The sequence below is a fragment of the Mastomys coucha genome, unplaced genomic scaffold (assembly GCF_008632895.1).
Source record: "Mastomys coucha isolate ucsf_1 unplaced genomic scaffold, UCSF_Mcou_1 pScaffold9, whole genome shotgun sequence".
In the NCBI taxonomy this organism is placed as follows: domain Eukaryota; kingdom Metazoa; phylum Chordata; class Mammalia; order Rodentia; family Muridae; genus Mastomys; species Mastomys coucha.
Window position 1 is genome coordinate 44,132,439 of NW_022196915.1, and position 20,326 is coordinate 44,152,764.

A 20,326-nucleotide genomic window follows, 5' to 3' on the forward strand; every position below is an offset into this window, starting at 1 on the left:
TGGAGCTAAATTCGGTGTTCAACAAGAGTTTAAAGAAAAGCCCAATACTAGATGGAATAAAGGGAGTGCTAACCTAAGGGTGAGAACACACCCAGCTACACTTCCAACTTCTGAAAGGGAACCTGGGAGGCCATTGTGTGAAGCTGTGAAGGTGAAGCTAGGATTTCATTGGAGACCTCAAGATGTTAATGTCAGAGCTGTGGGAAAGCAGCAGACCAGGTGTGGGCCAGAGTTGGACATCTGAAGAATGCTTTGATATCAGACAATGAGATGTAGATTCTGGAGTTTGCCCAACTGCTTTCTGTTCTTGTTTTCCCCTGGTATTTCCTCCCTAGGCTCCACTTCCTCCCTTTTGGAATGATAATGTATATCCTGTACTATTATTATATGTTGCAAGTATATGGTCTGCCTTTTGATTTTACAGGGGATTTCATTTAAGAGTTCTATGAGTCTCAAAAGAGACGGGACTTTTAAACAGTGTTGAAACTGTTATAGAGTATAGAGACTTGAAGTTGGACTGGACACACTTTTGCTTTATGATATTGCTACAAGCCTTTGGGGGGGGCAGGGAGTGAAATGTGGTGGTTTGAATAAGAATGCCTCCCTCCTCCTATAGGTTTATAGATTTGAATGCTTGTACACCAGGGAGTAGCACTGTTTGAGAGGATTAGGGGATGTGGCTTTGTTGGAGGAAGTGTATTACTTGGGGTGGGGTTTGAAGTTTCATAAATCCAAGCCAGGCCTAGTGGTTCACTTCCTGCTGCTGACAGATCTGGACGTAGAACTCTCAGCTCCTTCTCCAGAACTATGTCTGCATGCTGCCATGCTTCCCACCATGATAATGGACTAAATCTCTGAAACTGGAAGGCAGCCCCAGTGAAATGCTTTCTTTTGTAAGAGTTGCTCTGGTCATGGTGTCTCTTCATAGCAGTAGAACACTAAGACAGCACCCATGAACAAATCACACATGGTCAAATCAAAAATGTAATAAAAATATTTAGTGAAAACACATATTTTAACGCCCATTGATGGATTAAGAAATACAAATAAAGTTTTATCAATTTGATATTCAGGTTATAACTGGCTCCACACATAACCTTGGTTTATTTCCTAAAATCATACTGCAGTTATCTTTTGAAAAAGTAAATGCCTTCATTAGTTATATTAATAGAGGTAAATATTTAAACAGTATACACTCCCTGGGTCTCTTTAAAAAAAACTAAAAAGGCTTAGTGTAAGTTTAAAATTTTAATATTTATAAATTTAAAAATGTTACACGTGCTGGATGATAGCAGTGCTGACATTCTGTGACCATTAAACCACAGCTCACGGCATAGAGCTTCTTTCTTTGTACAGAGAATAAGATCACAATACCAGGATTTGCAATTTGTCATAATTCCGTGGTAAAAGACACCACACGAGGAAACCTGGGCTCAGAGCACACTTGAGGTCAGATTCCCCACCCCCGCCCCCCAGTAGGTACATAGTGCAGATATGGTAAATTTCTTCAGGCTAGGGAAATTAGCTGCCAGAACACAGCTGACAGCTCCTAATAGTTAAGGGGCCTAAAAATGCAAACAGGACCAGAAATCCAAACCTTCCCACAACTGAGAAGTTCTGGGAACAGGTGAAGAGCAGGCCACAGTGGGTACAGGGAGCTGACTAGGCCAGTCAAGCACCTCCCATTTGACAGGAGGAAATCCTCACCACTTTCACAAACACATCTAGGACAGAAACATCAATTCATCCAGCTTCAAAACTAGCAAAATGAATGTCCACTATTAATCTAGTTTTACCTGAACCAAATATATTCTTTGGCTACATAGGTCATGGTTTCCCATTATAATCAACCAGGAACACTTCACAATTTTTATGCCTAAGATAAAATGAAGTTCAACTTGAGCCATGGCCCTTTAAATCAAATTGAATTCAACAAGATGTCGAAATTGGACATTTTCCTTTCTAATTCTAAAAAGCCAAGTTTTAAAGAAATGCAGTGTTTTTAGAAAAAGAGAACATTCACTTACATTTTCAAATAATTTAAAATATCATTACATACCCAAGTCATCTATGTTATTCTGTGGGAGATTTTGTAGAAAATTATAATATTAAAAACCAAACAATCTAGCCAGGTATGGTGGCACACGTCTTTAATCCCAGCACTCAGGAGGCAGGTGGACCTCTGAGTTCGAGGCCAGCCTGTCTACAGAGTGAGTTCCAGGACAGCCAGGGCTACATAGAGAAACCCTGTCTCGAAAAACCAACCAAACCATCATATCCGAATGAGTTCCTTACTCTTTCTTAGGAAGAAAGAGTCCCTCTGTACGACACTGCAGTTCCTTTAGACTTGAAATGCTAAATGTTTTACTCAGAAAACAATATTGTTATTTACTTGCAAGACAAAGCTAGGAAGGGCCAATGACAATCACCTCTAACAACAGAGATGGCAAACAAAATATATGTAAAAAATATAACAAAGAAAAATATTTTCAGGGTTCAGTTAACACTACCTATCCCCTAGGAAGCTCCAACCTGAAATTATCAAAACTAAGAGCTAGCTTTCCTTCAGTATTTGAGGGATTCATACAGGTATTAACAGAAAGAAGAGACAGGTTGAGTGTACAGACTTGACTTCTAAAAGAGTGCTGAGTGGGGAAAATTACAGATCTGTTTTTACGTGAAATTGTGATGAGGAGTAGTAACCCTCTCATCTGAACAGACTAAAATGATTATCATTAGATATTTTTCCATACAAGAAATTTGAAAATTATAAGTTAAATTTAGGGGTAAGAATTGCAAAATGTCATTTCTATCTAACAAAGCATCAGAATCATGTTGACATAACACAGTCTCCATCAGAATCAGGAAGAGTCAATTACTACACTCGAAAGGACACTTTCAGGTAGCTGAGCTATCAAAGAGCTACCCACCCAACACAAGGACATCAGTCAAATTAGCCTTTCCAGAGCTAGAAATGAGCAACTGCAGGAGCTGTGACATTAGCACCAGTGTGAACAGACAAACTCCATGAGACTGTGTAGATTAATTAGTGATTGCGCCCTGGGAAACAAATGGCCAAGAATCATAAAATAAGACAAAGTGAACAAAAGTGTGGAAAAATGAAGGCTAAAGGGTACTGTATGAACAAAAACCTGAAAAATAAAATACTTGACAGTGTCCCTTTAACGTGTATTTTAAAAAGGGCACATATAACTTTTTGTTTTAAAAACATTTTCCAATAACTTAACAGTCACATAGAGCATGAAGTCAGTGGCCTCAATACCCACTGGGGCAAGAACATCAAGGAAAAAAAAGAGTGGGACACTAATACAGTTCAGAAGTCCATCGAGCGCTAGGAAACAAAGCAAAAACCAAAACCGGGCCAAAGACCAACCTAAACAGATACTCACTAAAGCAAACAAACACACAAACACCCTGAAAGGTCTAAGTGGGAAAAGTAAGTGGCATTCCCATTATTTAAAATACGGTGGGGTCTTTTTCCCTCATCTTGCCACTAATCAACATTCTAGTGATCATTTAAGCATTATTTGGTCCCATCTAAAATAAATCTTCCTTCAGTGAAAAGGGGTGTAACAGAATTGGAGTACAGAATCCTAGGATCTCGTCAAATTTCATAAATATAGTTCTGTCTGAATACAAGTTATTATACACAGATAGATGCCTTGCTACTTACCAAAGCATCCTTTCCTACACACCTCTGCTTGAACTTGATAACTGCTTTGCCCTGGCCAGTGACCTATCTATTTATTCAGTTGGATCTCAAGGCCTTCTGTCAAAAGGCCCATACCTTTCACACACACAGGTACACAGAAACCATACCTGCTGAGGAAACACAGGCATCAACAACAATACAAAATAGAGTAATTGCTGCTGCAGATCAATTAAAGAGAAAAAAATCTAAAAACAACCTTTCCAAGTATTGAAAAATACAAAGCATGTAGAATTATATTTCTTCTTTGCAGTAGAGATTTTTTTCCATACTTACTGTTACTAAATGGTGATTAATTTAGAAGAAAGGGTTCTTTAAAAAGCTATGGCCCTAAGCTTTGCATCCTTGCACACCTCCCATCACAGGTACAGGATGTAATTTAGATGCTCTGCTTATACAGTTACACAAAGTTTCCAGAGCATCAGCTATTAAGATGCACGTACTGTGCAGTTCAGGTAGGAGGAGGACAGTACCTGCCCGATGGTTTAGCGGAGGAGCCTGCCCTTCCACGGCAGTCTCAGATGCACCTAGGTCAGAGGCCTCTAGTTGCCACTGCACTGCAACTGGTCCTGCAGTGGGCAGTATCAGAGGCCTGCTGTTTATAAATGAGCTTTCATTTTCATAATTAAAGCTGACACAAAAATTAAGAGGAGCACGGGAGCAGTATAAAAATCCTGATTAGAAAAGCCAGAGGATCTAAAGAGAATTTTTCTTTGTCTTTTCTTTACAGATATGTCATACATTGTAACCCAGACTAGCCTGGCCTTCACACTCAGCTTCCTGAATGCCAGGAATATAGGCAGGCATGCATCACCATGCCTAACTAAACTGAAATGTCTAAGTCTTTGAGATTGAATTAGTGTGGCTCCTGTGACACGAGGATAACGCCCACTTCAGCATAATTATTGCCCCTAATGCCCCAATGTGCAATAGTCTGTGTGAATTAGTTATTCACACCCATTAAAAAGTTATTGCTTAAGCAAGCCATTCAGAGTAGATACGGGCTGTGTGGCTGGACAGAAACACACCAAGAAAGGCAACCATGTGGGGATGCTCTTCCACTCACTGATACACATAAATACATAATCAAAGGGGCAAGAGGTTCATAGCAGCTAATACCCAAAGCCAACTCTTAAGTGTCAAGACTTAATTTCTCTCTAAAACAAATCTGGTTTGTCTTTTCCTCTTAAAATTAAGGCAATGAAATGGCTACAGTTCCTAAAGTCATCTTTATGGAACAAAATTATACACGTATTTTCCTCAAGTTCAGGCATCACAGTCTGATTAGAAACCTGAAATAATTACACAAAACCTGCAATAGTGAGGCTGAAAGGGAAGGAAAGGGAGGAAGTGGGGAGAGAGTGGACTATGAAACCAGCAAACACTTGTAAAACTTCTGCCTGCGTAATTATAATCACCAAAGGGAGGAAATGCTGGAAAGCACAAAACTTGTTACACGGTTTCAGCATCTCTTGCATTGATTCAAAACTTTTAGGTTAACAAAGGGGAGGAGCTTATTAAAATGGATACTCTAGAGTCCAACAACCAAATATCCTAATGATGCACAGTAGGGCCCAAGAATCCCCTCCTACAACCAGCTCCTCAAGTGATGAGGGATCTATGGACATTTTGAAAACTAATGCTGAGAACAAATCAACTTTGGCTAGCCACCTATGCTTTGATAAAAGGGGAAAAGGCACTGAATATGAATTTCATGGTGCCCATATCTGTTTGCACATATATGGAATTGCATTTTGAAAAATGTAAATCACCATTCAGAATCTAGGAGACAAGTATATGGCAGATCATGGCTAACACCTAATGACGAAGCTGATTTCAAGTTGACCTCTCCTGTTTCATTGTACTCCACACCAAAGTCTCAGGCTTTCCAAAATCCAAAATGGTCAAACGAACTGAGGAACAGGACAAGACTCAAGTCAACTTTCAGCAATTCAGTGCACTTTGCAGAAAGGATCTAAGTTAAGCATATAGCTCTGTTGTTTATTTTACACAAAGGAGACCACCAACATTTGCCATAAATTCTTCTAAACTCTTTAGGAAGGCCATCTTCTGTTTCCGGTCCAGGGTAGGAGGAGTGCTGCTCGCTGTGAGCTTGTTGAAGGCATCTGCTAATCTCTGGTAAATGATTGGGTCTTGTTGACTTGATAGTAATGTCTCAACCAGTTCAGAATACTCAGCCTGCAGAAGAAACAAGGCAACCATAAGAATGTTTTGCATGGGATCCTAGCAGAGAATGTGGAGTTGTTTCTGAGGCAACGCAGACAAAAACTCCTTCCAACAGTTCAGTGTTTAGGTCTTTTTCTCACCTTTTCTATGTCCTAATTAATTTAATATGTATGCTACTATGAGACTGACACTATTAATATTCCCATTTTACAGATGAAGGCTTTGCTAGATGGAGTAATAACCTGAAAATCACAGTGCTATAAAGCATGAGTACAGACATTCTGGCTCCACACCCATAATGGCCCCAGCTTTGCAGTATTGCCTCTTCTGGTTAGTCTGTATTTTGTTCATAACTCCTGGGCCTGGAATATTAAGGTGTACAGTCTTCTAGTGGCACATGCAAATACATTGCTCTCCCAGTTGTCGGCAGCAGGAGCATGGAGAAGGGTTGAGAGCTCCCTCCAAGTACACTTTCAAAGTCCCAAGTCAGCACTGTAGCAGTGGCTGTGGATGGTGGCATCTTCTATTTTTATTATCCACTCGCATAACATTAGTATACAGGTGAGTGTTCAGGGGCTTAAGGGAAAGTGACCCAGAACAGAGAAGCACCACGGAGAAAGCTGGCCTGCCATTAATTTTCATGAGCTTCTTGGAGAAAGTTGGCCTGCCATTAATTTTCATGAGCTTCTTGGAATACCACAATATCCAAATGAGGAAATCAGATATTATATAGAGCAAAGAGAAGTAGGGTACAGCTCCCTACCCCCCATCCCACTATCTACAACATAGAGCCAGGGTGGCTGCCTGAACTGCCCCTGCCATGGATAGGCCTGCTCAAGCAGCCAGGATAATTTTAGATAATCTTCTGACTGTTAAGAAACAGTACTGCTTCTGGGCCAGGCAGCAGGAATCACACTAGCTGTTCTAAAATGCCCACTCTTTTTTCTGTCTTTCAAACAAACAAACAAACAAACAAACAAATAAAAACCCTTAAACTGTTTTTGACATTTACTTATGGGTATATGCTATATGTGCCTGTATGAGTTGGTACTCTCTTTTCACCATGCTTATGTTATGTCTAATACATGTTTTAGACTTCTGTGTGTGTCTATGTGTGTGTATAAAAACAACTTGCATGGTTGGTGTCCTCCTTCCACTACGTACATAGGACTAAGGGTTGAACTCAAGTCATGAGCTTGGTGGAAAGTACCTAGAGCCCCCCTGAGCCTCCCTCCTAGGCCCTTCGGAGCTTCTCTAAAATAGAATGGACTCTTGACAAGGTAAACAAAATGTACTGACTTGTACACATGGGGAAGAAGCCCATGGTGCCTTAGTAACCAAAGCGACAGACAAGGAGCACTCACCTGAAAGGAACTACTTATAAGTAGTTGCCACAAGAGCACAGCACAAGCAAGGAAGGCTTAGAGTACTTTCCGCCCAGGGCACATAAATTAATTGCATAGCAATGATGTCTTAGGATCTTTAAGATTCAACAAGAAAATAACAAACTGTCTAGAAGAAGGGGGCTTTACGAGTCAGGATCTGAAAACCCTACTTTTTGGATGGCAAGCCTTCTCCAACCAATCACTTGGACATACTAAGGTTTGAGGGAAATGGAAAATTAAGATATATATAGATATATATATATACACACACACACACACACATTTTTTGTTTTGTTTTTTTTGGTTTTTTTTTGGTTTTTTTTTTGAGACAGGGTTTCTCTGTGTAGCCTTGGCTGTCCTGGAACTCACTCTGTAGACCAGGCTGGCCTCAAACTCAGAAATCTGCCTACCTCTGCCTCCCAAGTGCTGGGATTAAAGGCATGCGCCACCACCACCCGGACTCTTTTATATATTTGTAGGCAGTTTTTCAGAATTAGGAGGCTGGTATGCTTCTGTTACATTAATCCTATAACAATTGATGTTTTAGGATCTTTAAGGTTCAACAACAACAAAAATAACACAGTTTTCCAAATCACTAAACAAAATAATACTCTGTTCTTTACATTCTCTGAAGGCAAACTCCTGCTCCCAATCTGATTCACCTTGCCACTTTATGAAATATGAATTCCTGAAAGATACCAATCACTCTCTTGGATACATACACCTGGCTCCTAGCACAAGTGATTAAAGCCAAGCTTGTGGGTAAGAACTGCATCCGAGAATGGCTGTTAACAGAGACAAGTCTCTTGACCTGATAAACAGACTACCTATAAATATAAAACATAATCCTAGAGCACGTGAGGATGCTAAGAAAACTCCTTGGAGATATGGGCTTAGGTGTCTCTGGATCCACAAAGAGCTGGTGTGCAAAAGGGGTGCAATACCTGGTGCAGACACACCAATGTGTAGAATGCTTCGCCTGCTGCAGTAGTCATCTCCGTGTTGTGCTTTTGCAAGACCAGCATATCAAAAACCAGCTGAAAGTACATAATAAGATACATCCATAAAGTACAGAATATTTTTTTTTAAGAATTATTTTATTTATATGAGCACACTGTAGCTGTCTTCAGACACACCAGAAGAGGGCACTGGATCTCACTACAGATGGTTGTGAGTCACCATGTGGTTGCTAAGAATTGAACTCAGGACCTCTGGAAGAGCAGTCAGTGCTCTTAACCACTGAGCCATCTCTCTAGCCCCAGAATAATTATTTATATCTCTAGTCCCTTTCATGTCTGAAAAGGAGGTTGCAGTTATAGTCAATTTGTTACATTAACACGTCAATTATTAAATCATTTTTTTAATCCATGGAAAACACACAGATGTTATTTTCTGTGGAATCTAAATTAAAAATATCAAAGTCCTTATAATAGTTATAGCATCATTCAAGAATACAAAATGGGCTAGGCAGTGGTGGGCACGACTTTAATCCCAGACTCAAGTGGATGTCTATGCATTCAAGACGAGACTGGTCTATAGAGTGAGTTCCAGAATAGTCATAGCTACAGAGAAACCCCGCCCTAAAGCAAAACAAAACAAAGAAACAAAAAAACAAAACAGAAGTGGAAGAGAACATGTTCCTGAGGAATTGGTCTCTACACACCTTTAATCTCAGCACTTAGGAGGCAGAGGGCAGCAAATCTGATTTAGAGGCCAGCATGGTTCTCTAACAGCCAAAGATACACAGAAAAACCCTTTCTCAAAAAGCCAAAATCAAATCAAACCAACATACAACTACAAAAAACAGTGAATAAAATATTTCCTCTTCTCTAACAGAATGTAAGTACATCTTCATTTGAATCAAGAGTTTCATGGGTCTGGCAAGCTAGCTCAGGGGTTAAGAACACCAGCTGCCCTTCCAAAGGACCCTGACTCTATCCCCAGCATCCACATAGTAGTTCACAACTGTCTGTAAACCCAGTTCCAGGGGATCTGATGTCCTTTTCTGGTTTCCACAGGCATCAGACATTCATATGATACGAAGACATCCATTCAGACAAGACACCCTATAAATAAAAAAGCTCCCTCTTTTTAGTTTGAGGATGGCCTTGATCATTCTGTAACTGAGCCTATACTGAGCCGCAGCTTCCTGGTTAGTTGGCATGGCATGCAAGTACCAGGTAAGTACTTAACTCAGCTTGGTTAAGTAGATGATTCTCCTAACCTATCCACCAAAAATCTTACCTTAAGGAAGTGTCGCGTTGCTAGAAAAAGTGGTGAATCCGTTTCTTGTGCTTTAGCACACTGTTCAGCTAGTGGTGTCAAGGCCTCGAGACAGAGCTGGCATACTTCTGAACTCATTCTGAACACAATGGTCAAAGAGCAAACTATATCAAATATACCTGACTTTATGGAAGATGAAAAAAAAAAACAAAGAAATGACAGCTATATTATACATAGGACTTTTTGTAGGAAAGAATACAGATGGTGGGGGCAGGTCAGATTGCAGTGTCTCAAATGAGTGAGAAAAGAAGTATTCCATATGAGATGGCCTCTGAGAGTTTCCAGATCCAGTGAAGTCTAGCTTGTTTCTGCAGCTGATTTATACAAATGATGACATTATAATGTCAGGAAGCTAAGAATAGAGAACCAACTGCAATACACCACATGACCTAATGAAAGAATGACCTGAGGGCCAGGTGTTAGATGAAAAGAGAAAAAAAAAATCAATAGAAATTCGCAAAAGAAACAGAATTAGAGCTAAGCATGGTGGTGCAAACCTTTGGTCACAGCACTGAGTAGGCAGAGGCAGGTGGATATATGAGCTTAGGACCAGCCTGGTCTATAGAGTGAATTCCAGGACAGCCAAGCTACACAGAGAAACCCTGTCTCAGAAGAAGAAGGAAGAAGAAAGAAGAAAGAAGAAGAAGGAGGAGGAGGAAGAGAAGGAGGAGGAGAAGGAAGAGGAGGAAGAGGAAGAGGAGGAGGAGGAGGAGGAGGAGGAGGAGGAGGAAGAAGAAGAAGAAGAAGAAGAAGAAGAAGAAGAAGAAGAAGAAGAAGAAGAAGAAGAAGAAGAAGAAAGAGAAGAAAGAGAAGAAGGAAAAGAAAGAGAAGAAGGAAAAGAAGAAGAAGAAGAAGAAGAAGAAGAAGAAGAAGAAGAAGAAGAAGAAGAAGAAGAAGAAGAGGAAGAGGAAGAAGAGGAAGAAGAAGAAGAGGAGGAGGAGGAGGAGGAGGAGGAGGAGGAGGAGGAAAGCAAAAAGAAAAATAATTAAAGCAGTTACAAATTGAGCTATAAAAGAAAACCAATCATTTTAAAAACTACAAACTCCCTCCCCTAATAACAATGCTCATTCAAAGGATACGATGTCATTCCTAGCTCTAGAGAATACATCAGACTCTTAAACAGATCCTCAGGAAGCTGGGGTATCTTTTCAGGAAAAATCTCACAAATAAATGTGATCAGTTTGTAATATTGATTACAAAGGGTTGGAAACTGAAAAAGAAATATTAAATATTTTTATTTAAGACTGCCTAATAAAACAAAAAACTAACAAGTTCATAACCAGTATAACATTTTCAAGATGTATACACAATATAGAAAACATTAAAACCTGCAGAAATGTAAAATGTGCTACAGTAAAGGGAATCTTTCAGTAGCTGTAATTGAAAAAATACATAGTAGAAAGACTTCTCTTCCTGGAGGCTAATGGGAGATACAGAAAAGTCTGGTATTCTATGTTTACCCTGAACAAATAAACAAAGCAGTCAAACAACTAAATGATCTGGGAACAAAGGCTTTGGGTTAATGGGTATTCCCATTTATATGTCTTGGAAAACAAGTTAAACTGATAAACAATATTCACAAAGTAGAATAGTCAGTCTTTTTCTTTCTATTTGGACAACTTTGAAGAACTGAGGGAAAGCAGGCAATCTAGTCTAACCACAGAGAAAATGTGCACAAATGTTTACAATGGCCAACTAAGTAAAGCGGAGCAAACCAGTGTACAAAGCTAAGTCTCCCATTTTAAGAGTAGTTACAAAAACTCTTGGTTCACAGGTTGTAGGCATTGCCCAATAGATATTCCTCAGGGAGGAAAGTACATAGGAGAGCCTAAAGCTACTCCTAAGTCTTTTGTCTCCACCTCCTGCCCACTACCTCTGTCCCACCCACCCTATCAGATCCAGTTAGTGCATGGGATACAATCATGGGATACACACACACCCTTCTCCTCCTCCTTGCCTTATCCTGTGACAATGTATAACACATAACCTCCTTTCCCTAGAGTGCTTCTGGAATGGGTAAAAGGCAACCTCGCGCCACCTACCTTAAAAGAACCAAGGCACAGCAGCACAGCCATATGTGAAAAAAAAATTAAATTTACCTTGGTTTCTACTATCACATTTCTACATGGAAGGGCTTGGAAAACAGCCACTGTCATTGGCTCCTTTGGCCAAGAATGAAGTTTACAAACAATGACAAATTTGAAGAGAGTTAAAACTGCTAGCAAAACTGTTTTCCTGTAGTAGTCCCTGGTAAAATGAGTCACTAGTTATCTGCACACACAGGACAAGGGCTCATGTACTAAGAGGTAAGCTCAGTAAACTGTAGTAGAAATATAAAAATAGAAATGTTCATACTCTTATGTTCATATAATTTCAATTACCTTCAAAAGATCTTGTGACATTAAGGGCAGAATTAGGTTTACTCCATATAAGACGACATCAGCTGCTGATACAGATCTGCCTGCTGCTTGTCCTGGCTCATGTCCTCTAAACACTTCATCTATCAAAATAAAAAGCATAGTTGTACAGTTGTTGTAACTTAAATCCCCAAACATTGAAAACATGAATAGAGTCAAGCTTAAAGACCCAAGAAATCCATTAATGGATATCAGAGAAATTTGATCAGCTCAGCCCACACCATTCTTTTGTATTATAGTTGGAGAATCTAAGTACCCGATACAGTAACAGTGTATAAGTAAGGGCAAAAGACATTCTTGAAATCAAAGTTAACATTAATGCCCTAGTGTCTTACTTCAGCACCCCCAGCTAATTTAGATAAGCCTATGAAACAGGGTAGACAATGAACAAGAACAATGAACCAACAAAGCCATCAGAGCAAGAACCATTTCAAGTACTGGACAGGTGACTGGTGTGGGTCACCAGCTACGGTGCCAGCTTAGAGAACCTCAAAAGAAAGAAAAATCTCCAACTATGAATGCATGATAGGAGGCAATACTAGGTACGAGGTTTTCTCTTATCAAACGACCCACTTCTATCAGGTTTGAAGATAAAGTTAGCAGGTTGGTAAAGCTAACTATCGAGGGGAGAAGCTTTGCAAACCTTGCACTGAAGGCAAGGGTAAGCACTTAAAGGCACCAGGGATGAACAGCCCCTCAGCCTCTTATGTTTGTAGAGCAGCTGCACTTCTTCCTGCCTGCTACTCTGAGAGCAAATCTGTACAACAGGTAAGGAAGTTCGGCACTAGCATATGAAGGAAGCAGAGATAAGCTTCGCTAATGAGTTTTACTGATTGACCAACCTCTTGTCTGTAAGTACAAAAAATAATGTATTTATTTTTATTTCATTTGCATTCATGTTTTACCTGCATGCCTATCTACATGAAGGTGTCAGATCCCCTGAAATTGGAGTTACAGGGAGTTATGAGCTGCTATGTGGGTGCTGGAAACTGTATCCAGATCCTTGGGGAAGAGTAGCCAGTGCTCTTAATGGCTGAGTCATCTCTTCAACCCTGTGGGACCCTAATGGTCTGGTGTTACAGAGGAAAGATCCAGGGAGTTCCAACCCCAGACACCTCAAATATGAAGACTGCAGGAATTGACTATCAAGTGTAAAATCCCGTACTTCCCACTCCAATGGATTTTCCATGCTGTATCCATAAAATGCTGAGTTTGATGGGCAATCATCTCAGAAGACATGGAAAAGCCAATGAAATACCCTTCTAAAGCAGTGGTTCTCAATGCTTTGGCACTTTGATACAGTTCTTCATGTTGTGGTTACCCCCAACCAAAGAATTATTTCATTGCTGCAATTCTGAATCATAATGCAACTGATATGCAGGATATCTGCTAAAGAGGACTCAATGTACAAACTGAGAAGAACTGCTCTGGAGACCAGGGTCGACAGACACACATAGAGATTTGAATGTGAACTCAAATGTACTAGCTAGCATGTAGGTGAGTAAGCCAACGAGTCTATGCCATTCCCTCATCAGTAAAGTGAGAACGGTGAAGGCACCTGCTGCATGGCTTTGTGGGAATAGCAGCAGTTGGCAATTATCAAGAACTTTGTAACTGAGGAGAAAAGGGACGCAGAAGCCATTTTTCTTTTAGATAAAAAACATGTGATAGTTGCAGAATAAATTGATTTTTATACTAAAAAAGGAAACTGAACAAATAAAAGTTGAAATTCACATTTCAAAACTAGACAAGAGGAAGGTCTTCACCTCTACTTTCACTTCAGCTAAAGAAATTTACTTCCATTTGTTTGGGAAAATGAGCTTCCTCATGGGACTTACTGGAAGAAAATAACCCGTAGCTTTAACAAAAACAATAACAAATGTAAAGACCACTACAAGAGACTTTACCTGTGTCACTAAAATCTATGAACTCCTTTGAGAGAAGGTTAGTGAGAAGCTCCATAATGAGAAGCAGGTCCTGGTATTGCTCTTCTTCCGCTGTAACATCTATCCTTTGCCGCCCTAAGTTATTCTTAGAATACACTTGTAACAAAGTAAGGCAGGCTTCATATAAATGCATAGCTTTGGACTGTAAGAAAATATGAGGAGTGGTATTACTTGGTAGGATCTAGTCGATGAGTCAAAGTGTAAATCGACTCTAAATTACAATAATAGCTCTACTATTAACAATAAAAAGGGTTGAGAGTCGGTAGCGTGCCAAGCAAACTTGCGCCTGAGTTCAGATCCCAGTGGTGGTACATGGTTATGATTCGAGTACCAAGGAGAAGACAAGAGGGCCCTTCCAGTCTGCTTGGCTTGGTAAGCCGTAGGGTCCGTTAGTAAGTCCTTGTCTCAGAAAGTAAGGTAGAGACCCACCCTTGACTTCTAGCATGCATATGTGCATGCATACGGGTGCACATTCAAGTGTATGTGCACATTCAAGTGCACAAGTACATGTGCGCGCGCGCGCACACACACACACACACACACACACACACACACACACTGCACCAACAATAATAAAAGGAGCTGGATGTGGTGGTACGCACCTTTAATCTCAGCTCTCGGAAGGGAGAGGCAGATGGAGCTCTGTGAGTTGGAGGACAACCTTGTCTACATAGGGAAACCCTATCACAAAACCAAAACCAACACCCCTCCAACAACAAGGAAACAATTAAAGATGAATAATAAAAATATACTTATAATACAGCTATATTTAATATATTAGTCCTCCTATAACACTAACATTTTGGAGTAAGAATTATATTCATTCAGCTTGATTCCCTATTTTGGAGAAACATAACTATGCATTAATTGTAAAGCAAAGAATGGAGTATCATTGCTTAAGAGACTTTTAATCCTGAAGGAATTAAAACTTACCTCTCCAAGATAGCATATTTGTTTATGTGCAACTTCAACAAAAACTTCTATAATGAGATTGACAGTTTCTGGAGTATTTTTATAAACTTCCATTAAGCCAATACAATTGTTAAGGAAGTCCATTAAAAAATTAAAAAGGATGGCCACATTGTCGATCTGGGTGGCCTCAGCAATGCCACACAGGGCTTCCAACGTGGCAGTGATCTCCTGCTTGACTTCCTCCTGCTGACACATCTGCTGAAAGTTGTCTTGGTTTATCACTCTCAGGAATCTCTGCTGAAGAGGCTGAAGCACCTGTGGAGGCACATCACAGCATAAGCTTCCCAAGATGCGAGTGAACTCCTCAAGCTGGATCAGCATGTTCCCAAAACATTCTCATTGGTGCAGAATGAGCACACAAAAAAAGGACTATTTGGACCACTAAGTTCCCTACCCCTTAAGTCTTTGAAACAGTCTTTCTAGGTATAACAGGCTGGTCTCAATTTCTCAGGAATCCCATTTCTGATTCCTACATGCTGCAATTACAGGTTTAAGGTATGTTGTCCATGAGGACCATCATACTTTGTGCTATAAACAAAGAAATAACACCCAAGTCACAGAATATGATTCTCCTCCCTCTCCCTCACCCCCCCCCTCTGTTTTTTGAGACAGGGTTTCTCTGTGTAGCCCTGGCTGTCCTGAAACTCACTCTGTAGACCAGGCTGGCCTCGAACTCAGAAATCTGCCTGCCTCTGAGAATATGATTCTTTTGATCCCATTCTTTGTAAGTTCTTTTTTTGGGGGGGATTTTATTATTCTCTCACAATTCTTTTTACTTTTACTGCACATGTGTGTTGGCATTAGGTATCCACTTTATTGAGGTATGGTATTTGCTGAATCTAGAGCTTGCTATTTTGGCCAATCTAGGTACCAATTTGCCCTGGGGATTGTCTGTTTCTGTCTTACAAGTGCTGGGATCTTAAGTGAACCTTCACGCACACCCAGCTTTTTAGGCAACACTGAATGTCTGAACCTTCGTCCTCATACTCTTGGGACAAGTGCTTTACCCACTTAGCCATCTCTCCATCCAGCCCCCTATTTGTTTTTTAATAGTTTCACTATGCGCTCCTGACTAGCTTCAAACTGGTGTTTGAATCCTCTTGCCTCTGCTTCATAAAGGTGTGTGTGTGTGTGTGTGTGTGTGTGTGTGTGTGCGCGCGCGCGTGTGTTTTGGGTACAGGGTCTCTGGTCACCATTCATTCATTTTTTTGAATTCTGCTGCTTCTCCACATTTTCCCAAGTGACTAGCCAAAGAATTATAAAATGAAAAAAAACAAAAACAAAATCAGAACTACTCAATAAGGGAATCAACGAAGTTTTTCTCCATCAAGGGCCAGAGAGTAAGTACTGTGTGCTGTGCACCTCAGCAGCACTGTATGAACACAGAGTGACAACTCAGTAAAGGCTTACTACAGACACACCAGCCATGTTGGGCCTGTGAGCCAGTGTGCCAGTTTCTGTTATAATACAGTCAAATTATAAAGCCCTTGTCTGGTCCCCTCCCCTTCCCCCACAATTCTTGGCATAGACTACAACTTCAGATAATCAGTCCTGCTCTGGGTGATAATAGTATTTATAGGGCTAACGAAATGTCTTAGTTGGTAAAGTACTTGCTACATGTGGTAGTTTGATTAAGAATGGACCCTATAGGCTGATGTTTAAATACTTAGTTCCTAGTTGGTTGAACTTTTTGGTAAGGATTAGAAGGTGTAGCCTTGTTGGAAAGAGGTAGGTCACCTTTCCAGTTAGCTTCTCTCTGCCTCATGGTTGCTGTAAGCTAGTACTTCAGTGCCTGGTGTGCCTACCTAACACCATATTCTCTGCCATGATGGTTATACATTTACTCTCTGAAACTGTAAGCAAGCCCATAATCAAATGCTTTATTTTATAAGTTGCCTTGGTCATCGTGTGTTTTCACAGCAATAGAATAGAAAACCAACCAAGTCACCATACAAAGTGTTCAACCTGAGTTCAAACCCCAGTACTCATGAATAAACTGAGTGCCTATAATCCCAGTGCTGGGAAACAGAGACAAGACGACCCCTGGGGTTTGCTGAAATCGGAGTTTCAGAAACAGTGAGAGACCTTATCTCAAAAATTAAGGATGAGAGCAATTGACAAAAATGACTCTGGTCAATTTCTGGCTATGTGTTTATATTTGTATGTGGTAGGTATATTCCCATGCATGCAGGTGGTCACAGAACCAGAGGTACCAGGTCATGTGCACCTGGAGTTACAGGGAGTTGAGAGCCACCCAAAGTGGATTCTAGGAGACAAACGTGCACTCAAGAACAGGAGCTTGTATTCTTAACCACTAAATCATTTTCTCTGGACCCCAGCACCACAGGGGGGGATTTAAAAAGTCAGCCTGTTTTAGCTTAGCTAAAAAAACATAAATGACTGTCTGCTCTTGTACCCTTAACTTTACAGGTATTAAGAACACTCTAGAAACACAAGGACCAGAGGCCAGACCTCTACATATACACTTGATTCAAGAAATAAATTATTATAGAAGGTGCCCACACTATGGTTGAATTAGAAGCTCAGAAAGTGACCTCATTTGAACAAAGTTGTTTGCTATTTAGAATTTGGTCAAAATGGAGTGTGTTCTACCTGAATACAGTCAGTATCTCATACATCGAGGAAATTTGCATGCAGAGTATACACAGAGAAACTGTGAACAAAGGTTGTCACTAACTACCAAAAGCCACAAATTCATCTTTGTAGACCTTAAAAAGAATTCTATGAACACCTTCTTTGGACACCTTTAGTCAGCCTCCTAAATGCAAGGCAGCGACAATCTGTTGCTTAGGCTACGATGGTAAGAGAAGTGCCAGGAAACAAAATGCACTGTAATTTTCATCCCCTTTTCAAGACAGAGCATGTGTGTGGTTCTTCACGTCACAGTTTTGGGGGGCAGGCTGACTAACGCAAGGCCTTGGCATGCTAAAGCAAGTGCTCTAGCTCCTTGGCACCCAGCATGCTTCCTGCATTTGATAAAGACACACCAATTCATCCTCTCATCTGGCTTGGGAAAATGTACCTGAAGTACAGAAACCATTAATAATAGTCAATGTGTCAGTCAAGTAGGGCTGAGTAAGCCTTGAGAGAGTTATTTATTAAATAAGCTTCCAGTGGTTGATGAGGAGGAAGAATGTAAGGAAAGTCACTGCTGAAGTGTTTGTCTCCAGGCTCCTTTATAATATCTGTAAGGTGAAAGAAGAATTAAAAGAGAAGCAACTTTTACCTCAGTCCAATACTGCTGCTTGGTTTCTGTGTCCATATGTGCAAAACCTCCCAAGACCAGAGCCTTCATCAACGTCCTCTGCACTGGGCTGGACAGGAAATTAAGAGGTGGGCTTCGGCTTGCAAACTGCTTCGCTAGATTCCACCAGTTTTCACACTGAATTACTAAGTTTGCCCTTCAGGTAGAAAGAATAAAGCATAAGTTATATTATGTTCACTACATATATATCTACTAAGAAAATAAAAACTGGACAGGGCCATAGAGATGGCTCAATGGTTAAAGGTGAGCCTACCAAGGACCTGGGTTCAGTTCCTAGCACCCATATGGCTGTTCACAATGACCTATAACTCCAGTTTCTGGGGATTAGTTTTCTCTCAAGGCATTTGCATACACATGGTACATGTAAACTCTGTAGGCAACTCACACAATAAAAGGAATGGAGGATTGAGGGGTACATGGCATCTAATTTTAAAATCTGCTGAGGTGGCAAGACCTTGCTATGTTACTCAGATTGACCACATTCTTGCAATCTTCCTTCCTTAGCCTCCTCAGTACTGATAATATGGGTATAACCGGATGTAATTTTTTTTGGGGGGGGGGTGTTCAAGACAGGGTTTCTCTGTGTAGTCCTGTCTGTCCTGGAACTCATATTGTAGACCAGGCTGGCCTCTAACTCAGAAATCCGCCTGCCTCTGCCTCCCAAGTGCTGGGATTAAAGGCATGTGCCACTACTGCCCTGCTTGGATGTAATTCTTAAATTTGTTTGTGTGAGGATATTGAAGTCTGTGTGTGACACATGCACAGATGTCTGTAGCAGCCAGAAGACAACACCAGATCCTCTTGAGCTGGAGTCACAGGCAGCTATGAGCCACTCAGTGTGGATTCTGGCACATAAACATTGGTCCTCTTAACTGCTGGGCTACCTCTCCTGTCCCCTGAATGTAAATTGTAAAGAATAGTATCATAAGCTCGATATGGACTCTTGAGTTACACTGGTCTTTATTTAAACCCAATAATTGCTCAACAACATAATATTTTCTACTTAATTTCTTTTCATCATCAATTTTCTGACTGTAAAATGAGAATGGCTGTATAACCATTTCCTGTGGAAGGTGGGAGAGGATCAGGGAACTTCTAAGACTAAGGAAGCCCATCCCCCCAGGTTCTATCAGTGGTGTTCAATTGCTGACTAAGGGGACTCATTGGTGCTATGGCTGCCCCAACTTGTGCAAGGAGCTCCAGTGATGAGCACTTATGAGCAGCCATCCATTGAAGGCGGAGGGGTTACTTTTGGTGATGCATCTGCCCTGTAAGTAACCCCTCACCCACACTCTAATAAATTCACTGCTCAGCAAACTGGGCTTGTCCCTTGGTCTATTGCTGTCCTCTATATTTGGTATAGGTAGAATCATAGATTCCCCAGGGAAAACATGGGACAGAGACAAGGAGCTAGAACAGCCTTGAATCTCATGCTCAAGTGAGATCTTTATGAGCAATATTCAGAACAGTAGTCACAGCCAATAGCATAAACAACAATAAAATTCCTATGCAATAAGAAAAATTAAAACACACCTATAATTTGTTATAGAAAGCATTAAAAGTTTTACTCTGAAACATCGGTTTAAACATCAGTTGTTCTCACCAATAAATGGGAATCACTGAGCCAAGCATGATGACACAGACCTTTAATGTCAGCACTTGGGAGGCAGAGGTAGGCAGACTTCTGAGTTGAAACCACATTGGTTTACAGAGTGAGTTCCAGGACTGCCAAGGGTACACCCTCCGAGAGGATGGGGGTTGAGGGGAGAGGAAGGTGTGTGTGAGAGCCATACTGAAATATATCAAATGAGAATAGAATACATGAAAGTGAGTTTTTTTTAAAAGATTATTATTTTATGTGTATGAGTGTGTTTTGCCTGCATGTATGTCTGTGTACACTGTGTGTGCCCGGTGGCCAAAGATGTCCAAAGATGGCATCAGATCTTTTGGAACCAGAGTCACATACAGTTGTAAGCTACAAGTTTGTGCTAGGGATCAAATCAAGGTCCTCTGGAAGAGCAGCCAGTGTTCTTTTTGTTGTTGTTTTGTTTGTTTGCCGAGACAAGGTTTCTGTGTAGTCCTAGCTGTCCTAGAACTCAGTTTGTAGACCAGGCTGGCCT

General features: G+C 40.7%; 1 protein-coding gene across 3 annotated transcripts in view; it reads right to left on the reverse strand.

Moving 5' to 3' along the window:
- Nucleotides 1–983: 983 nt before the first annotated feature.
- The window catches only part of Xpo4 (exportin 4), an 89,574-nt gene continuing 70,231 nt past the window's right edge, over nucleotides 984–20,326 (reverse strand). For all 3 annotated transcript variants that reach the window (XM_031362135.1, XM_031362136.1, XM_031362137.1), the window contains 8 exons: nucleotides 18,168–18,342; nucleotides 14,882–15,175; nucleotides 13,910–14,090; nucleotides 11,967–12,085; nucleotides 10,665–10,795; nucleotides 9,547–9,664; nucleotides 8,247–8,339; nucleotides 984–5,929 (listed from right to left, as the gene is read on the reverse strand). In XM_031362135.1, coding sequence (XP_031217995.1) covers nucleotides 5,732–5,929; nucleotides 8,247–8,339; nucleotides 9,547–9,664; nucleotides 10,665–10,795; nucleotides 11,967–12,085; nucleotides 13,910–14,090; nucleotides 14,882–15,175; nucleotides 18,168–18,342 — 1,309 coding nt within the window. In that variant the 3' untranslated portion in view covers nucleotides 984–5,731. The remainder of the gene's footprint in view (nucleotides 5,930–8,246; nucleotides 8,340–9,546; nucleotides 9,665–10,664; nucleotides 10,796–11,966; nucleotides 12,086–13,909; nucleotides 14,091–14,881; nucleotides 15,176–18,167; nucleotides 18,343–20,326) is intronic.